Raw genomic sequence first — 19,186 nt, 5'->3', positions numbered from 1 at the left:
ATTAACATAAGTTAACGAAAAAAATTTTTTTTTTTTTTTACATCTGATAGTTCGTTTTCAACCTACGCGAATCACTTAAAAGAATGGGACCATACCTTCAATAATAACTTTAAAATTCTTCATTTAGAAAACAAGAGCTTAAGACTAACACTCTTAGAATCCCTGGAAATAAACAGGTATAATACCCAAAATATTCTGTTGAACGAACAAACGGATGTAAACTCATCCCCTTTATTGAATTTCTTCCGATAGTTTGGAAATCCCAGGCTGTAAATGGTCCAATATAACTTTTGTAAGGGGATTTAGCATTAATAACGAACACGAGGTTTGAAATAAATGTATTCTCCAATGTCTTACATTAAAATAAAAGGTTAGTGCGGTTTAACAAATTGAAACAAAATAAACAGGTATGTGATATGTCCATGAGAGTCTCTTTGAGGTGGCAGTAAACCGTACGTGAAGGACTTCCGGCACAAGTCCTGGTTGTCGAAGACGAAAAGCACTTGGTGTACCAAACGCACTAGGTCTACACGATGATGATGGCGATGGCGACGGCGACGTGTTCCAAGAGTTCCACTGGGGATGCACTTGATGACGAACTTTAGACTCGGACCTGAAGCACTAGGTCTGTACGATGGCGATGGCGACGTGTTCCAAGAGTTCCACTGGGGATGCACTTGATGACGACGGTGATGTGTTCCAAGAGTTCCACTGGGGATGCACTTGATGACGACGGCGATGATGACGAGTTACAAGAGTTCCACTGGGGATGCACTTGATAACCGAAAGATTAATTCTATTACCAGATAGCTCTAGAGGTTCCCGTTGCAGGATGCCTCTGTGTAACAAAAGTTCCCTGGGGATGCAATTGTTTTACGAGTCTCTTAGTAACAAATTAAAGCTTGGTGTATTAGATGATAGATCGATATCTGTTCATCTTGCCACGTAACACTGATTCACTGGTTATACACGATTTGGTCGCGAACTAGCGAGTATTATATAAACACTGCTGTCGCGGTAGTCCTGCGGATGGCGCTGTGTGGGCTGTATCGTGGGTTGCTGGACGTGTTTGTAGACGTTCGCTGCGTCGTACGGTTGAGATTGGTGTTACAGGCTCCCCCTCTGGCTGCGAAGACGTCTCGGCGAGTAAGCCAGGATCTTCTTCTATCGTCTTCTTGGGTCTGCCTCTTCTTCGGATAGGGTGTGTGGGAACTTCTTTGTTCTCCAAACCTTTGCATGGGGTTAAGTCGGAGGCGTGGTATACACCGATGACTTCATCTGGGTTTTCTTGATTCGTGATGGCATATGATGTGGGACCTCTTCGCTCCTTGATGACATATGGACCATCACGTCGTGGGGCTAGTTTTGATGAAAAGCCATCTGCTTTCTTGCTTAATAGTTTCGTATTTACCCATATTAGTGTTCCAGGAACAAGATTGGGAACTGGTCTTCTCTTTTCATTTTTGGGTCCTTGCAATAAGACTGCTCCTAGTGCATACTGACTAGCGTCTGTTCTGAGGATGAATGGTAGAGCTGTGTCCACCTGTCGTAGAACGGGCATTGTAACAAGTCTTTCACGTAACGTCTCGAATGCATTCTGACACTCATTACTCCAATGCCAAGAAACGTTCTTTTTGGTGAGATTTGTAAGAGGACGGGCTATTTGTGAGAATTCAGCTATGAATTTTCGAAACCACGAGCATGCCTGCAAAAATGATTGCAGTTGCTTTAAATTAGTAGGTCGAGGTCTTTCTCTGATGGCCGCTACTTTATCTGGATTCGCCTTTATTCCTTGCGGTGAAATAATGTGTCCTAGTAGCTTGACCTCTTTGCATCCAAGCTGGCACTTGTCACGATTGAGTCGTAAATTATACTTCGCTAATGTTTGAAATAATTCCTTCATGTCGGTTATGTGCTGCTCTGTACTGACTGATAATAGCACCAAGTCGTCCAAATATGCTAAGACTAGAAGATTTGGGCGTGATCGACGAACTCGGTCTATCATTCGTTGAAAAGAGGCTGATGCATTCTTTAGTCCGAATGGCATTCGTTTGAATCTATATGTTCCAAAAGGAGTAATAAAGGACGTCTTATCTCTATCGTCGGGGTGTACTGGAATCTGCCAATATCCTGCTCGTAGATCTAATGTCGTAATGGCGGTATGACCTCGAGTTTCCTGAAGTAGGTCGTCGATGCGTGGTAGAGGGTAGGTGTCTGTTCTTGTAATAGCATTTACTTTTCTATAATCAATGCATATTCTCGTTCCTCCCCCTGGTTTCGGCACCATTACTACAGGTGAGGCCCATGGCGAATCACTTTCTTCGATGACATCCTCTTGTAGCATCTTATCTATCTCTTCTCTCAAGATGGCTGTTTTTTGGGGTGTCAATCGATATGGGGGTGATGCTACTGGCGCATGGTTGCCTACGTCGATTCTGTGCTCGTATCCTGTGCACGGTGTATCTATTTCTCGAAATAGATTTCTATTATCGATTAGTATCTTATTTATATAATTCCGTTCTCTGGAGCTGAAGTCGGAACATTCTTCATCTCTCAGTAGAAGATCAATATTCTCTTCATCGACGATATCAAGGGTTGATATGTCCATGGTTTCGTCCCACCATGCCTCTACATCATGCACAGCGGCTTCCCACATCCATCTCTGTTGTGAAGGAGAAGGACAGTACATAGGGGATGGTCTATGTTCCTCGATCAATTCTCCTTCTGTCCTGGGTTTGTAGAATCTTTGAGATTCAACATCAACCGATGCTACGACTGAATGAGCTGAATTTTGCGGTGGGTTTATTTTCTTCCCATCTTCTTCAGAAAACCAACTGAATTTTCTATTCGGGTGATCCCTGAAGAACCACGTTCCGCCAGCTATGTCTAGTACTAGTCCTGCATCTTGGAGAAAATTCATCCCTAGTAATGTTCTATTGTCGGGTGAATGTGGTAACACAATAAAAGATGTTGGAATCTTTTTTCCTTCTAATCTTACTTCTTTTCGGCAGGTTAGTATTTTGCCTGTTCTCAATTTTCCATCAGCATATCTGTAATGGGCATTGATTGTTGAGAATGGTACCTTCTTCTGCTGAAGTTTGTGATAGAGCGAGGCTCCGGCGACGCTGATTCGTGCCCCGGTATCTATACACGCTGTTCCAGGTATTCCCAATATGTTTAAAGCTAACATGGCTCTATTCCTTATTTGGGTGGGTTGTGCAGCTTGCACTACCTGCGCCATGTGTAATGCACAGAAACCATATGGGTCGCTTGAATTCGGGTTACAGGTCGGGCAGTTTCTTCTCATAACACCTGGGCGACCGCAACCGTAACAGTTAATGGATCCTGTGTTTTCAGGTGACCTTGTTGGCGTTTCTTTCCTTTCTGTAAATTGCCTTTTCTTTTTCCTGCACTCATCCTCATTATGGCCAGGAAACTTGCAGAATGTGCATTTCTTCCGTTTGTCATTTTCTTTGTTCAGCTTAGAATCTCTGCGATTTTCTCCTAGATCTTCCTCTACTCGTCGGCCTGCAGTTAATAGATCTTGGAAATTCGTCACTTGGTTTCTAGGTACACGACTCCTGATAGAAATATTAATGAGACTGTACACTAGGTCTAGTTGGAGTTCTTCTTTTCCTTCTACGGCGGTGATTTCAGCTAGAAGCGATCGTTTCTTGTTCAAGAACGCATCCAGAGGTTCTCCTTCTCTTTGAGGTGTGGCGAAAATATCTCTAAATATTTTGTATGCCTCTCTCTTTGGTGCAAACTGTGTTTCGATGGCATCTTTGGCTTCTTTCCAAGTTTTCACCAGAGTTCCTATACCTCTCCACCAGGTGATGGCTTCGCCCGTTAGCACTAAGGGTAAACTGTCTAGTGCTTCTTTGTCGGAGATGCCTTCCACTGATTTGTATAGATCGACCACTTGTAAAAATTCTCGCACTTTTTCTAAATCCTTTTCGCCGCTGTAACGAGCAGTGCAGGCCGCAAAACTTCGCTGACGATTTCTTCCAAAGAGTTGATCCAGCTGCTCCTGTGTGATCTGGATTGCCATTTTTGCACTGAGTCGCGGACTCTGTCGTCGTACTGCCGTTTTGATAAGGACGCGTCAACACTATTCGATGAGAGAAAAAAAAATAGTTTACTGTATCCGACCCCTGTCTCGTTTCCGTGAGTACACGCACTAGCGTTGGGCGCCAATTTGTAAGGGGATTTAGCATTAATAACGAACACGAGGTTTGAAATAAATGTATTCTCCAATGTCTTACATTAAAATAAAAGGTTAGTGCGGTTTAACAAATTGAAACAAAATAAACAGGTATGTGATATGTCCATGAGAGTCTCTTTGAGGTGGCAGTAAACCGTACGTGAAGGACTTCCGGCACAAGTCCTGGTTGTCGAAGACGAAAAGCACTTGGTGTACCAAACGCACTAGGTCTACACGATGATGATGGCGATGGCGACGGCGACGTGTTCCAAGAGTTCCACTGGGGATGCACTTGATGACGAACTTTAGACTCGGACCTGAAGCACTAGGTCTGTACGATGGCGATGGCGACGTGTTCCAAGAGTTCCACTGGGGATGCACTTGATGACGACGGTGATGTGTTCCAAGAGTTCCACTGGGGATGCACTTGATGACGACGGCGATGATGACGAGTTACAAGAGTTCCACTGGGGATGCACTTGATAACCGAAAGATTAATTCTATTACCAGATAGCTCTAGAGGTTCCCGTTGCAGGATGCCTCTGTGTAACAAAAGTTCCCTGGGGATGCAATTGTTTTACGAGTCTCTTAGTAACAAATTAAAGCTTGGTGTATTAGATGATAGATCGATATCTGTTCATCTTGCCACGTAACACTGATTCACTGGTTATACACGATTTGGTCGCGAACTAGCGAGTATTATATAAACACTGCTGTCGCGGTAGTCCTGCGGATGGCGCTGTGTGGGCTGTATCGTGGGTTGCTGGACGTGTTTGTAGACGTTCGCTGCGTCGTACGGTTGAGATTGGTGTTACACTTTGTAATTTATACCCTTTCGAATATTTTTGTGTCAATTTTGTTCCTATATAAGATTCCGAAAACCTTTGTACTCTTATCAGTTCAGAAATGTAGCCTGATGAAGCCACAGTGTGGCGAAACAATTGTTGCTAACAATTAAATAACATAGTGGAAATTACTTCGTTTTATTTTATTTACTATGGGCTTATTGAACGCCGCTTAGCACATCTGTATTGCCAGGACCGGCAAACTGAACAATTTACCGTGGCGCCAAATTGTAGATGCGCAAAGTTAAAAACAAGATAGACTTTTTGACAAAAGTGTTTTCATAGTAGTAAAATAATAAAATTTTAAAGAGCTATTTTTTAAAAAATCAAATAGGCATCTTCAACTGTAGTTATGAAAATACAAATAATTACCTAAATGCACCTTTGAAAACTACGTCGTCTTTTTACTATAGTTTGACGGATGGTGACGTGAAGACAAGTTAAAAAAGACGATTTCATATGAAATTGAAAAGATGACTAAAAGGAATAATGAAGGCTCCTTCAAAGAAAATTCAAATAAATAAGGCAAAGCAGGGCGGAGAAATTTTATTTTGCCAGGGCGCCAAAATGTCTGGCGGGGGCCCTGACACTCTTATACGGATAGGCGCTGAAGTTTTTAATTTTTTTTTTTTTTGCGACCCTATATCATTAGGCTCCATGCGAGCTACATTCTCAAATTGTTTGGAAATGAACAGAGTGTATCAAAAAAATGTGAAAAACCAAACATGTTTTCATTCTTATGGAACACTCTTATTTTTATTAAATTTCCAGATTGCATGTAACAAATGAATTCAAGTTTGTCCGAAAGGAGCAAATGGAGATATTTTGTGAATATTTTATGTGATGTGTATGGACTCTAGGATGATCTGAAGTACAATTCAAAATTATTTTTATATATACATACAAAGATATAGGCCAAAATTACACTTTTTTCACACTGTATGAATTCTAAAATGGAATGGAAGCTCAAATAATGAAGAGTTTCTTCAGATCACTTTGTTTGTGCAAGAAACAGTTATGAAGTTCGAGCGACCGCGAAGTATCATAGGATTGCGCGTAAACGATGTCAACACTGATGGCTCTGCCCAGAACGCAAGAGACATATGAATAATATAGTTTGAATGATTGACTTCGCTAGTTCGCCCAAAAATTGTGCTTGACATTTCTAAATATTAATTGACTTTTCGCATTTTTTTTCTTGATTTTTTAACGCTTTTGAAATACCCGCTTTATTCATCGCTTTGTCTTTTCGCCTACGCCTTTGTTAGTGTTTTTTCTACACCGCTTTAAACCCAGAAAGTTGGAGCTGATAACCCGCACCAAGGGCCCTGTGAAGAGCTGGGATTTGTACCAGAGACCATTTGTTCTTCAACCTGAAGCCCCATTTGGTAAGTCATCATTGTTGACCGCAATTATTGTTTGTATTATTATCAAATATTTCGCTGTCGCTCCAACTATCCAACTACAAACGCACGCAGATATACAGTCCATTTTTCTCTCAAACAATACTGAGCTATCGGACGTAACACACTTCATATTTTATGAGCACCGTTTACAGTAAAATGACATAAAATTGACAATAATGAAAACATAAATTTTTTCAATTGATAATTACTGAAGAAACCAGTTACGCCGCTGATACAATGTTTTTTTCTGTAGACATATTAGATACCTCTATACACCGGGTGTCCCAATTTATCGTTAACAGGCAACATCTAGCTTATTTGACAAGATAATAAAAAAATGTTGAAAGTACCTTTCCAATGATGTATAAAAAAGGTTCTTACATTTGATAGCCCTATAGTAGCTACCCCTAACTTTTTATTTTCAAATGGCACCCCCTGTATATTGTCAATGAAAATTGCGTGTCTTTCTATTTGGAATACTTGGTATATTTTCATTAATAACAACAAAAACACTGACATTTCGTGAAGTATAAATTACAACCGAAATACCTACTATGAAATTCAAAAAACGAAGAAACATTGAATGATCAAAATCATTTATTATTTCATTATTTCTCGGTTCTTTAGAACAAAAAATTCATCTACTTCTCATATATGAATTTTGTCCGAACAAAAAAAAAGCACAAAATAGGTACTAATGTTTCTGTTAATAACAACAAAAACATTAATATTTTGTGTGGTCTTTTTCGTTATTTATTTATCCTTAAAAAAATTAAATGCGTCCACCCATGTTTGTACAAACTCCACATATGGGAAGTAGATGAATTTTTTTTCGCAAAACCGGGAAATAATAAGATAATAAATAATTTTGAGCACTTGTTTTAAATGTTTCTTCGTTTTTTGAATTGCATTGTAGGTATTCTGGTTGCAATTTATACTTCACAAAATGTTAATGTTTTTGTTGTTATTAATGAAAAAATACCAAGTATGTGCTATCGTTGTATTCCAAATAGAATGACACGCAATTTTCACTGACAATATACAGGGGGTGCCATTTGAAAATAAAAAGTTAGGGGTAGCTACTAGAGGGCTGTCAAATGTAATAATCTTTTTGATGCTTCATTGGGAAAGTACTCTGATGTTATTCAAAGCAATTTTTTTATTATCTTGTCAAAAAGATAGATATTGTCTGTGTACGATAACTTGGGATACCCGGTATACCGGAAAGAACATTTTAATTCATTCTGGATTTTACAGAGTGATCATAATTTATGTTCAAACATTAACTACACATAATGGGCAATATTTTTTTATCGCTTATTTACATATAAACTCTCCTTGGAGAATTTTTGCGAAATCATTTTCTTCCTACATGAATGATTGAGGCAACGGGAAAGGAGAAATATCTGAATTAACTTTTCAAGTTGAAAAATCAGGCAATTAGCCGATTAACAGTTGGCGTAGCATTTTTCACGGCACGTTCAGTGCATACATCGCTGCCTTGACGCACCCTAACTAGAGAGAATGATCCCTATGTTTTCCGTCTACGTCCTCCTTGATTGATGGTAAAACTTAATTAAAAGCGAGATCTGACTAACATTTCTTCAAAGCCGTTTCTGGACCAAGTTTTCATGTCGGGAAACCCTATACTAAAAGTCAATCAGCAATCCTAGTCGCGTAATCCAATAAAATCCATATTGTCACTAACACGAGTGGCATTGGTATTCATTCAGGGAATTGTTACGTACACAAAAAAAGAGGAAAGCACTGACATGAAGTCAGACCTTTTAATCGCTGGACTTCTCATTGATAATCAAAAAGTCATCAGTACTTACCTACTTTCTTGTAGTTTTCACTTTCAAAATCTCTTTCGAATAAATTAGTTCAAAAGTTATTAGACTCTTCACTTTATGAAAATTCGAAAAATTTTAGGTTGGCATAGGTATAAAACTTCGAACAAAATTGGATTAATTTCATCATATCATTCACACTTTTTTGGTACAAGCTGCGTATTTCCAAACAATTCGATAATGTTGCTCTAATGGAGCCTAATGGTACTGTGTCGAAGAAAAAAATTAAAAATGTCAGCGCTTTTTTGATTCAACATCACCTTGACATATTCATCAAAGGACTATTGTCGATTTCATCGAAAACTCCCTCAATTGTTCAAAAGAAGGACGCACTATACTAAAAAGACAACGTATTTAAAAAAGTATTTAAAGATGAATTTTAGTACCTACCTCTTTGTATTTTCATGACTAGTTTAGAGCGCCTATTCGATTTCTTCAATAAAATTGGCGCTTGCCAATTTTTAAATTTCACTACAAAGGTTGTCTCACTGACAAAAACTTGATTGTGTCAAAATTCATGATTTGTTTTGTCCCTGCAATTTGGCGCCCTGTTAAAATGTCCGGTATGCCGCTACTGACGGCGACCCTGACTGTAATATTTTATAATTTTATATTGCGTAACAATCTTCTTTGCCTTTTTTAATGTTTGTTGTTCAGTTTTTTCATCAAAATTTATTTGTACAATTTTTCTGTATTTGTACCTAATGAACGTTGGTGTTTTGATAGGAATTTTTCTTATTTTTTTTATATCTTTTCCAATGAGATTTTGAGATCCCGAGATATTACTTATTTGATGAACACTAAGAATTTCAATAACAAAACAGACCCACATTGTCAATCATTACTAGGACACAATATTAGGCCAATTGAAAAGTCCCCGGTCTGATGCACTGATGGCGGTGCTAGTATTAAATCTAGTTAGTACCAACCTTCAAACGATGTGTCAAAATTTTACAGCATTAATTTGACCATATAGTTTCTGAGATATTGCGTTGTGAGTGTAGCTACTTTTGTTATTTGAAAAAAGATGAAGATGAAGAATTTCGTGTGCTGATTAAATATTGCTTTTCGATGGGAAAAAATACAGTTGAAGCAAAATCTTGGCTTGATTAATAGTTTCCGGGGTCTGCACCAGGAAAATCAACCATCATTGATTGGTATGTTAAGTTTAAACGTGGTGAAATGAGCACAGAAGACGGCGAACGCAGTGGAAGCCGAAAAGAGACTGTCAATCAAAAAAGTTCACGAAATAATTTTGAATGACTTTAAAGTGAAGTTGATCAAGATAGTAGATGTGAAGATATCATCTGAACGTGTACATCATATCATTCACGAATATTTGTGCATGAGGAAACTGTGTACAAAATGGGTATCGCGCGAGCTCACAATCGATCAAAGGCAACAAAGTGTTAATGCTTCTGAGCCATATTTGAAGCTGTTTAAGTGCAATAAACCTCAATGTTTGCGTCGATATGTGACAATGAATGAAACATGGTTCCATCATTCCACTCCGGAGTCCAATCGACAGTCAGCTGAGTGGACTGCACACGATGACCAAATCCAAAGCGAGGAAAAACACAACAGTCAGCTGGCAAGGTTATGACATCAGTATTTTGGGATTCACAAGGTATAATATTCATTGATTACCTCCAAAAGGGCCAGACCATCAACAGCGTTTATTGGCGTTATTCGATCGTTCAGAGGGTGAAATCTTTGAAAAACGGTCCCATTTGAAGAAAAAGAAGGTGCTGTTTCATCAAGACAATGCGCCGTGTCACAAATCAATGAAAACAATGGCGAATTGCTTCTGAATCCACCGTATTCGCCAGATCTGGCTTTTTCCTGTTCTCAGACCTCGAAAGAATGCTCGCTGGAAAAAATTTAGCGCCAATGAGGAAGTAATCACCGAAACTGAGGCCTATTTTGAAGCAAAAGACAAATCGTACTACAAAAACGGTATCAAAAAGTTGTAAGATCGCTATAATCGCTGTATCGCCCTCGAAGGCAACTATGTTGAATAATAAAATCAAATTTTGCAAACAAGAATGTGTTTTACTATGAAAGACTGAGGACTTTTCAATTGGCCTGTTAAAGAGTTGCATTCGAAAAAAATTAGCTGCTCCGATTTCAATGTTCGAAAGCCAGTTTCCCATATTCTTTCTTCTTATATTACAGATATGAGTGAACGTCGCCTTGAAAAAAAATTTTTCGATTACCCCTTCCAAGAAAAAAATATCTACGCCCTTGGTCATGCAGATTTATTTCAGATTTGCCTTGATTAAGATATGAACTATTTCGAAACGCAGACTTGGATGCAGATTAATGATAGAATAGTTCCACATTGACAATCATTACTAGGACACAATAAAGGGTTACATTCGAAAAAAATTAGCTGCTCCACACGGATCCAACCATCAGATCACAACGTCACACAAACGCCGAACACTCCGATTTCGATGTTCGAAAGCCAGTTTCCCATATTATTTCTCCTTATATTACAGATATGAGTACGTTGCCTTAAAAAAAAATTTTTAGATTACTCCTTCAAGAAAACAAATTTCTAAGCCCTTGGTCATTCAGATTTTTTTCAGATTTGCCCTGGTTAAGATATAAAATACTTCGAAACGCAGACTTGGATGCAGATTAATAATAGAATAGTCCCACATCGTCAGTCATTACTAGGAAGAAATAAAGTGTTACATTCAAAAAAAATTTGCTGCTCCGCACGTCTCCAACCAGATCTGATCAGCGACTTTTTCCTGTTCTCAGGCATCAAAAGAATTTTCGCTGGAAAGAAATCAAGCGCCAATAAAGAAGTAATCGCCGAAACTGAGGCCTATTTTGAAGCGAAAGACAAATCGTACTACAAAAATGGTATCGAAAAGTTGGAAGATCGCTATAATCGCTGTATCGCCATCGAAGGCAACTAGGTTGAATAATAAAATCTAATTTTTCCAAAAAAATGTGTTTTACTATGGTGGACCGGGGACTATTGAATTGGACTGTTGAAGGGTTGCATTCGAAAAAAAGTTTGCTGCTCCACACGTCTCCAACAATCAGATCACAACGTCACAAAAACCCCGAAACCTCCGATTTCGATGCTCGAAAACAGCCAGTTTTCCATATTCTTTCTTCTTATATTACAGATTTGACTGAACGACGCCATAAAACAGTTTTTCGAGAACCCTCCCAAGAAAAAAAAAGATCTACGCCCTTGGTCATCCAGATTATTTCAGATTCGCCCTGATTAGGATATGAAATATCTCAGAACGCAGACCTGGATGCATATTAATAATAGAATACCTAGTCTCACATGGTCAGTCATTACTAGCACACAATAAAGGGTTACATTCAACAAAAATTTGCTGCTCCTCACGTCTCCAACCAGATCTGGCCAGCGACTTTTTCCTGTTCTCAGGCATCAAAAGAATTTTCGCTGGAAAGAAATCAAGCGCCAATAAAGAAGTAATCGCCGAAACTGAGGCCTATTTTGAAGCGAAAGACAAATCGTACTACAAAAATGGTATCGAAAAGTTGGAAGATCGCTATAATCGCTGTATCGCCATCGAAGGCAACTAGGTTGAATAATAAAATCTAATTTTTCCAAAAAAATGTGTTTTACTATGGTGGACCGGGGACTATTGAATTGGACTGTTGAAGGGTTGCATTCGAAAAAAAGTTTGCTGCTCCACACGTCTCCAACAATCAGATCACAACGTCACAAAAACCCCGAAACCTCCGATTTCGATGCTCGAAAACAGCCAGTTTTCCATATTCTTTCTTCTTATATTACAGATTTGACTAAACGACGCCATAAAACAGTTTTTCGAGAACCCTCCCAAGAAAAAAAAAGATCTACGCCCTTGGTCATCCAGATTATTTCAGATTCGCCCTGATTAGGATATGAAATATCTCAGAACGCAGACCTGGATGCATATTAATAATAGAATACCTAGTCTCACATGGTCAGTCATTACTAGCACACAATAAAGGGTTACATTCAACAAAAATTTGCTGCTCCGCACGTCTCCAACCAGATCTGGCCAGCGACTTTTTCCTGTTCTCAGGCATCAAAAGAATTTTCGCTGGAAAGAAATCAAGCGCCAATAAAGAAGTAATCGCCGAAACTGAGGCCTATTTTGAAGCGAAAGACAAATCGTACTACAAAAATGGTATCGAAAAGTTGGAAGATAGCTATAATTAATAGCTGTATCGCCCTCGAAGGCAACTATGTTGAATAATAAAATCGAATTTTGCCAAAAAAAATGCGTTTTACTATGAAAGACCGGGGACTTTTAAATTGATCTGTTGAAGGGTTACATTCGAAAAAAATTTGCTGCTCCACAAAAATTTGCTGCTTACATTCGAAAAAAGTTTGCTGCTGTCTCCAACCATCAGATCACAACTTCACACAAATCCATCCGAACCCTCCGATTTCGACGTTCGAAAACCAGCCAGAGTTTCCCATATTCATGAATCGGGTTGATTCACGCCTAAGTAAATATCATGGCCGGTGGGAGATCCATCGTCAAACCTCAGACACTATTTCCCGATGATTTACCGTTTCCATCCGTCCCAATGGGCCCGCAAAGGCAATCAACAGGGCCGGTCACGTGGCGCGGGCGAGAAAACATTCAATAGGGGGGTCGCCGGTATTTGGGGCACGTGCGGGGGCTATTTACAAATTGCCCGGCGGTGTGATGCGGATTGAAATTGAGGACCCCCGGGGGCCGTACGGCGGGCGGGGACCTTGTATCGAGCTACCGACCTTACCCCCGTTCGTGCACGAGTCGATAATGCCTCTTTGAAACAATTACCCCGATTATCTGCTCTATTGGATTTTGTTTAATAGAGACCGTGATTGATACACGGTTGCATGGTGATTGTTCCGAACACTTTTGACGTCTTTCATTGGTGATGTAGATCTCAATAGTTTTGACTCAAAGGCACCTGAATTAAAAAATTGAATCCCGTAGCAAAATATCAATCACGCAAATCAGCGGGATAAAAATTATCAAATCCGCGGATCCGCAAGAATGCGGAATTGTTTATAATATATATACTCTTTGTACTCAACCTATTGAACATGCTCCATTAATAGGTCTTATACTATTAAAAACAATAAAACATACTATACTATAACCATAGAGAAAGGAGGAAAAGAGTGACGACTCAGCGGTAAAATAAATAAGCGTGATTGTGGCGACCTTATGGGCAGGGTATGGAACTAATGATGTTGATTCTGCGCATTTGGCGCCTTATTATTTCATAATTCGAAACAACTCACAAGTTGAATGAAAACCTGCACCGAAAATTGTGAAAAAACTGTAATATCAATTACAGTTTTTTCAATATTTCAGTGAGGTTTTGCATCCAACTTAATTTTTACTTAAGTAATAATACTCAACGAATTTTGACATACTTTTTATTGCACATAATTATACAAATTGATATTTGTGAACAGAAATTAATGAAACAATTGAATCAAATTATAAATATATTGTATTGTACCACTTAAATATTAAAGAAGGAAACATTTCATTTGAAGATTGACAATAAAATAATTATTTTTGTGATTACTGACAAATATCCAGGAAATCGAAGGATTGAATGGAATCTTCAATTCTTTGGCAGAACTCCAACGTAAGCCTTTTGAAACCTGGAACAAAGTGAAAAATTTATGGTGATCCTGAAGAGACTTTTATTGAAAGTATATAAGGTGAAAGCCATAGAACATAGAAGCCTTAGACATTTAGGTACTAATAAAAAAAAATTTCTCTTTGTTAAATGACTTTTTTTCTTGATATTAATTTGATTTAAAATGCCTGGTCTTTTCTTCACAAAAAGGAAAACAGTATAAGTATTCGGTTGGTTATTTCTGATCCTATCTGAACTTGAATCTGTTAAACTAGTACTCGGCACACAATTAATTAAATTATTCTGATCTTAAAGCAGTGCATAATTTGGAAAATCTGGCAGGGATGAAAGTAAAAGTCTGGTTTTAGGTGTATTGAAAAAATTGTCCTCACTGATATGGTCCTCACATATTTTACTCATACTCATATTAATATTTGCTGGATAGAACAGCTTCAATTGCTTTATCCCATTCAAAAATTCTAGTTGGAGGTCTAAAACAGTGCTTGTTCTTGGTTGAACCCCTGACAATTTTGGATGCAACATGATATGATATGATAAAATGCTGATCAGTTATGACAAAAGGTGCTTTATATTTATAATTATCATACATACGAAAAAACTAGAAGATATATGCCTAAGATTCTTCAATGCTTCGCCAGCAAATATTCAAACGGAGGAAAATTTCAAAAAATCCGAAAAATACATACCTACATGATCATTTAATTCAACTGGAACCCTCTAAAATTTAGGACTTTTTTATGTAAAGAGTTTTTGACATTGTTTCATTTGTTCTTTTCTTGTAAATGAGAACCTTCTGAAACAAAGATGTTATTATTATTAACAAACTTGAACCTGCAAGAAAATAAGAATCAGGAGAGAACTGAAACACAAAAGAGAGGTTGGAATTTACGCCGAAAACATTTCATCATTTACAGTTACAGTAGATAAGAATGAAATATGTGTTTGTGTGAAATAGCGATACATTAGTTCCTAACCCTGTCCCTCGGGTCGCTAGCATCAAGATTTCAAACGACTCTTCGCAGTCGTCAGTCTTCTCTTTATTTGTCTATGAGTATAACAGTGTTTCTTTATTTCAGTATCATAATGAGTTTATCACAGTTCTAAAAACAGTGCTGTAATGAACTCATTACAGCATCGTTTTCAGTTATATTTTTCGTTTTGTGGTTGTGTATACTGACTTCCAATCCTATCAAATTTAAACAAACGTCAATAATTGTCAATATAATATAATTTGGATTAAGTGAAATGATTTGCGACATTATTCACAATTCCTCTAAATTCTGTTGGTGTTAAATCGATTTCAGCAGACATAATTCACGAATTTAATGCGTAATTATAAATTATTTCAAAATTCGAAACGAACGATTCAAATTCATATTCCGTAATCTGTCAATTTTTTGTAACAGTCACATCAACTGCCATGATACAATACAAATGTCACTAGAATGTATAATCTGAATTTTTCATTGAATTTCTACTATATTTCACAAAACTTGACTGAAATAGAGAAAATATCTGCTAATTCTCGTTGCAGAAGGCAATTCCAACAATCATGCGCTCGCATTCGTGTTGGAGTTAGAGCCCAATGTGCAACTTGTTTTAGAATATACTATTATTCAACCAATACAAAAAGTGTGTGAAATAAAATGAATGAACAAAGTTGACTAGCGATAAGTGTTGTTCCACTTGTTTCGCTTAAATATAAAAAGTCAATAAAAATCATTACATAAAAGCATACTTATAAATAGTACCTAAAAATAGATATGACAAAAACACTCACAAATAAAAACAACTGAAATAAAATAAATACACAATATGAAGAACTATAATAAGTTTCTCCCTGTTTATGCAAGCAGTACACTGTAACATACTATGAATAGGTATGTTTCAATAGTTTTGACACAAAGGCACCTGAATTAGGGAATCCAGTCGCGCACCAAAATATCAATCCCGCAAATACGCGGGATAAAATTATCAATACCGCGGATCCGCAAGAATGCGGAATTATTTACAATATATATATATACTCTTTGTACTCAACCTATCAAACATGCTCATAAAAAGGACTTATGCTATTAAAAACACGGTTTCTAGAATTATCCATTAGAAATTGATGATATAATAATTTTCTTATTTTTATTCAAGAGTAACTCATGAAAATAAACTAGGTACTCTTAGGTTTTTTTCTAATATAAATCTTCAATGCCATGAGTTTCGCAAAATTATTTTAGTGAGATTAGGACCATTTACCTCCATTACCGAACCTCATCAACAAACCATGTACAAATGATAATCGAGATCTAGCAACCATGCTGCTTAAATTTCAAATTCCCTTTCACTTTCAGAAATATTTGCCGACAACTAAGTGGATACAAGACCCAAGAAATTCAATACTCTCATGGGCACGAGAATGGCCTAGAGAGGTACATTCATTCTTTCAACTCAACTCGTGCCTGTAGGAGTAGGTTCGAACCCGCACTCCTACTGGGTTGAAAAAAACCGATTCTGCTAAGTCTCTACCATTCAGAGTGGTACAGAATTACAGAGCCATAACATGTTGATGCACAAACAGCAATGTCTACATTGTCATTAACCGAAGATACATACATATAAGATACATACATATAAGATACATACATATAAGATACAAATGGAGAAAATCATGGATTAGGCCTACAGGGGATACCATGTAAAACAAAACGCACCTTGCAATCTACCTCAACGGTGGTGTGGAAAAGATTGCTTTTTATATTAGATTCCAGAAAATGTTTTATTACTATTATTATATTTATTATTATTTCTCGAATAATTTTCATTACTAAACATTTCAAATTTCATTTATAGAGTTTGTAAGTAATAATTTTTCTAGTTAATCGCAAATTTCATTTTTCTCTCCTGTAAATGATGAAACATGAAAAAAATCTATAACTGTATTAGAACCCACACTTCTGGAATATGAATAAACATTACGCGACTATCAAACTGAAACTGAATTAGCAGAATCGTTTTTTTTTCATCCCAGTAGGAGTGCGGGTTCGGACCTACTCCTACAGGCACGAGTTGAGTTGAAAGAATGAATGTACCCCTCTAGGCTATTCTCGTGCCCATGAGAGCTGTGAATTTCTTGAATCTTGTATCCGCTATTTCATATTTAAAGTAGTGTTCAATGTATTTATTACCATTACATGCAGAATTCACATTAATATTGAAATTAAAGGAAAATGCTACTCGTTTATTGGAATTTAAAGTTTTTTGCAAATATAAAAAATAAGCCAATAGAAATTTTTCATCGATACCTTTTATCTCCCGTGAATTTATACCAGACTCTGACATTTTGAACTCCTCGTAGTAACTAGTAAGCATAGGTATATAAGGGAATATTTTGATAGAGCTGGATGAAGCTCAAAATTTATTTGTAATTCTATTTTAATTGTCAGTTCGGTTTCGTACTGTAACTTTGAATTTAATTGAAATAAATAATATATTCCCAACTTATTAGAATATTATTACTATTATTAGCAATTCCTTGCAACATTATATCAAAATCCGATCAAAAGAGTCCAAAGAGATGAAAAGAACACAGAGACGGTGATGATGTCAGCAGGTGCCGCCTACAGCAGCACGTGTCATAGACAATGGGATCATCTCCAAACACGATGGGAGAACCCTGCGACTCCCATTGGATTAAAACGATACCTCGTGATGTTCTTTGGACACAAAGGATACCTGCTGCGTAGTGACACGTGTCTAAGTTTAGTGCGATTTCCATTCCTTGGATTCAATAAAAAGGACTTCATTCAGAGTTGAACTGGCAGCAACAAAAACAAGAGATTAAAACCATCCCGACAAAGCTCTACTATTCGCTCGTATATAATAGAATATAGATCGTAGATTGATACAGCTCCGTGTTGTTTCTTCGGTGAGCTTTCAAAACTCGAACATAAAAGTGTACAGGGTGTCCCAAATTCGATGCTCAACAAAAGCATCTTGAGAACTATAAGAGAAAAAATTTTCGAGGACCCTAGAGCTCTTTATTCGAAATAATCTGACAACAGAAAGCAGATCATAAAAATCTATGTTCGTTCTGAAGTTCGGGGCGTTTCTGAAAAATGACTGTTTCAAATGTTCAGTTACAAAAATTCTAGAACTTTTTTTCACTAATTTTTATGTTTTATATGATACTCGTAACAGATCATAGATAGTAATTACCGTTTTAGAGATATACAGCAAAGTTGGTGTTTCTTAAATAGGACACCCTATATTTTTCAATATATTTTCTTGCCCGCAGATTTGTCGAGAGGCATCCCGTTATCGATGTTGAGTTTTTTGACTTCATTGTTTTGGTGGGACACCTTACCGATACATAAATATTTTTCATTCATTTTGATCTTTAATAACTTTATAAATACTTTATACATATCAGCATCGGTTATAACTTCAAAATTTCCAAATCAAAATATTCCGAAAACGGTATATTGTATCGGGTGTCCCCAATTCATTGCCTAGTGAGAGGATCGCAGAATCCCTTTGAATTAGAAAAAATGAATGGCACATTTTCGGGCTCGAATTCGATATTAATTTGGTGATAATCCGGAACCTTACAGTTCAACTGTTTTCAAGTTATAAGAGAAAATTCAAAAATGGCGTGAAATGAAAAGTTCTCATAATTTACTTATTATTGGTGCTGTTAACATGCGTTACTTTCAAGAAATAGTGGAGCCATATGTTCTCCCTTACCTTAATCGGCTCGAGAATCCAATATTTCAACAAGATAATGCCCGACCTTATGTTGCCAGAGTTAGTTTAAACCTTTCGAAGGGACTCATGTGAATCTTTTGTCATGGCCGCCAAGATCCCCCGATCTTTCGCTCATATACAGGGTGGCCACTTTTTCAATGGGTAACTTTTAAACCATAAGAGTTAGAAGGTCGGTCAAATAGAGAAAAAGTTGCATTCATAGAAGCATTGTCGAGCAGTTCAAACAAATCGAGATTATCAGGGCCGGTTATTGAGATATCATATATTATATATTTTGATATATTATTTCAAATATTATCAAAAAATGTTTCAGGAATTTTTTATTCGACAGTAAATTGTTCTCAATTTGACGTAATCAGATTTCGTATCTAACGTTTCGTGCTCTCTGGGCCACCCTCAACCTCATTTTTTTCAATACGGCCCTGTATATTTTATGACACTTTTCGAAATAACTTTTAACGCTGA

The 19,186-nt window shown here is 37.3% G+C and overlaps 1 protein-coding gene and 1 long non-coding RNA gene across 2 annotated transcripts; both read right to left on the bottom strand.

Moving 5' to 3' along the window:
- Positions 1-985: 985 nt before the first annotated feature.
- On the bottom strand, positions 986-4,051 carry LOC123672192. Its single transcript, XM_045606205.1, has one exon. It carries the CDS (start codon positions 4,049-4,051, stop codon positions 986-988), a length of 3,066 nt encoding a protein of 1,021 aa, XP_045462161.1.
- Positions 4,052-13,789: 9,738 nt separating this feature from the next.
- LOC123673052 lies at positions 13,790-14,949 on the bottom strand. The gene is made up of 2 exons (XR_006746414.1): positions 14,650-14,949; positions 13,790-13,964 (listed from the first exon to the last, which is right to left on the bottom strand). It is a non-coding gene; the product is annotated as an uncharacterized LOC123673052 (long non-coding RNA).
- Positions 14,950-19,186: the final 4,237 nt, after the last annotated feature.

The sequence above is a fragment of the Harmonia axyridis genome, chromosome 2, assembly GCF_914767665.1.
Source record: "Harmonia axyridis chromosome 2, icHarAxyr1.1, whole genome shotgun sequence".
Taxonomy (NCBI): domain Eukaryota; kingdom Metazoa; phylum Arthropoda; class Insecta; order Coleoptera; family Coccinellidae; genus Harmonia; species Harmonia axyridis.
Note: the sequence above shows the minus strand (reverse complement) of the source record. Positions and strands in the feature narration are given on the sequence as shown.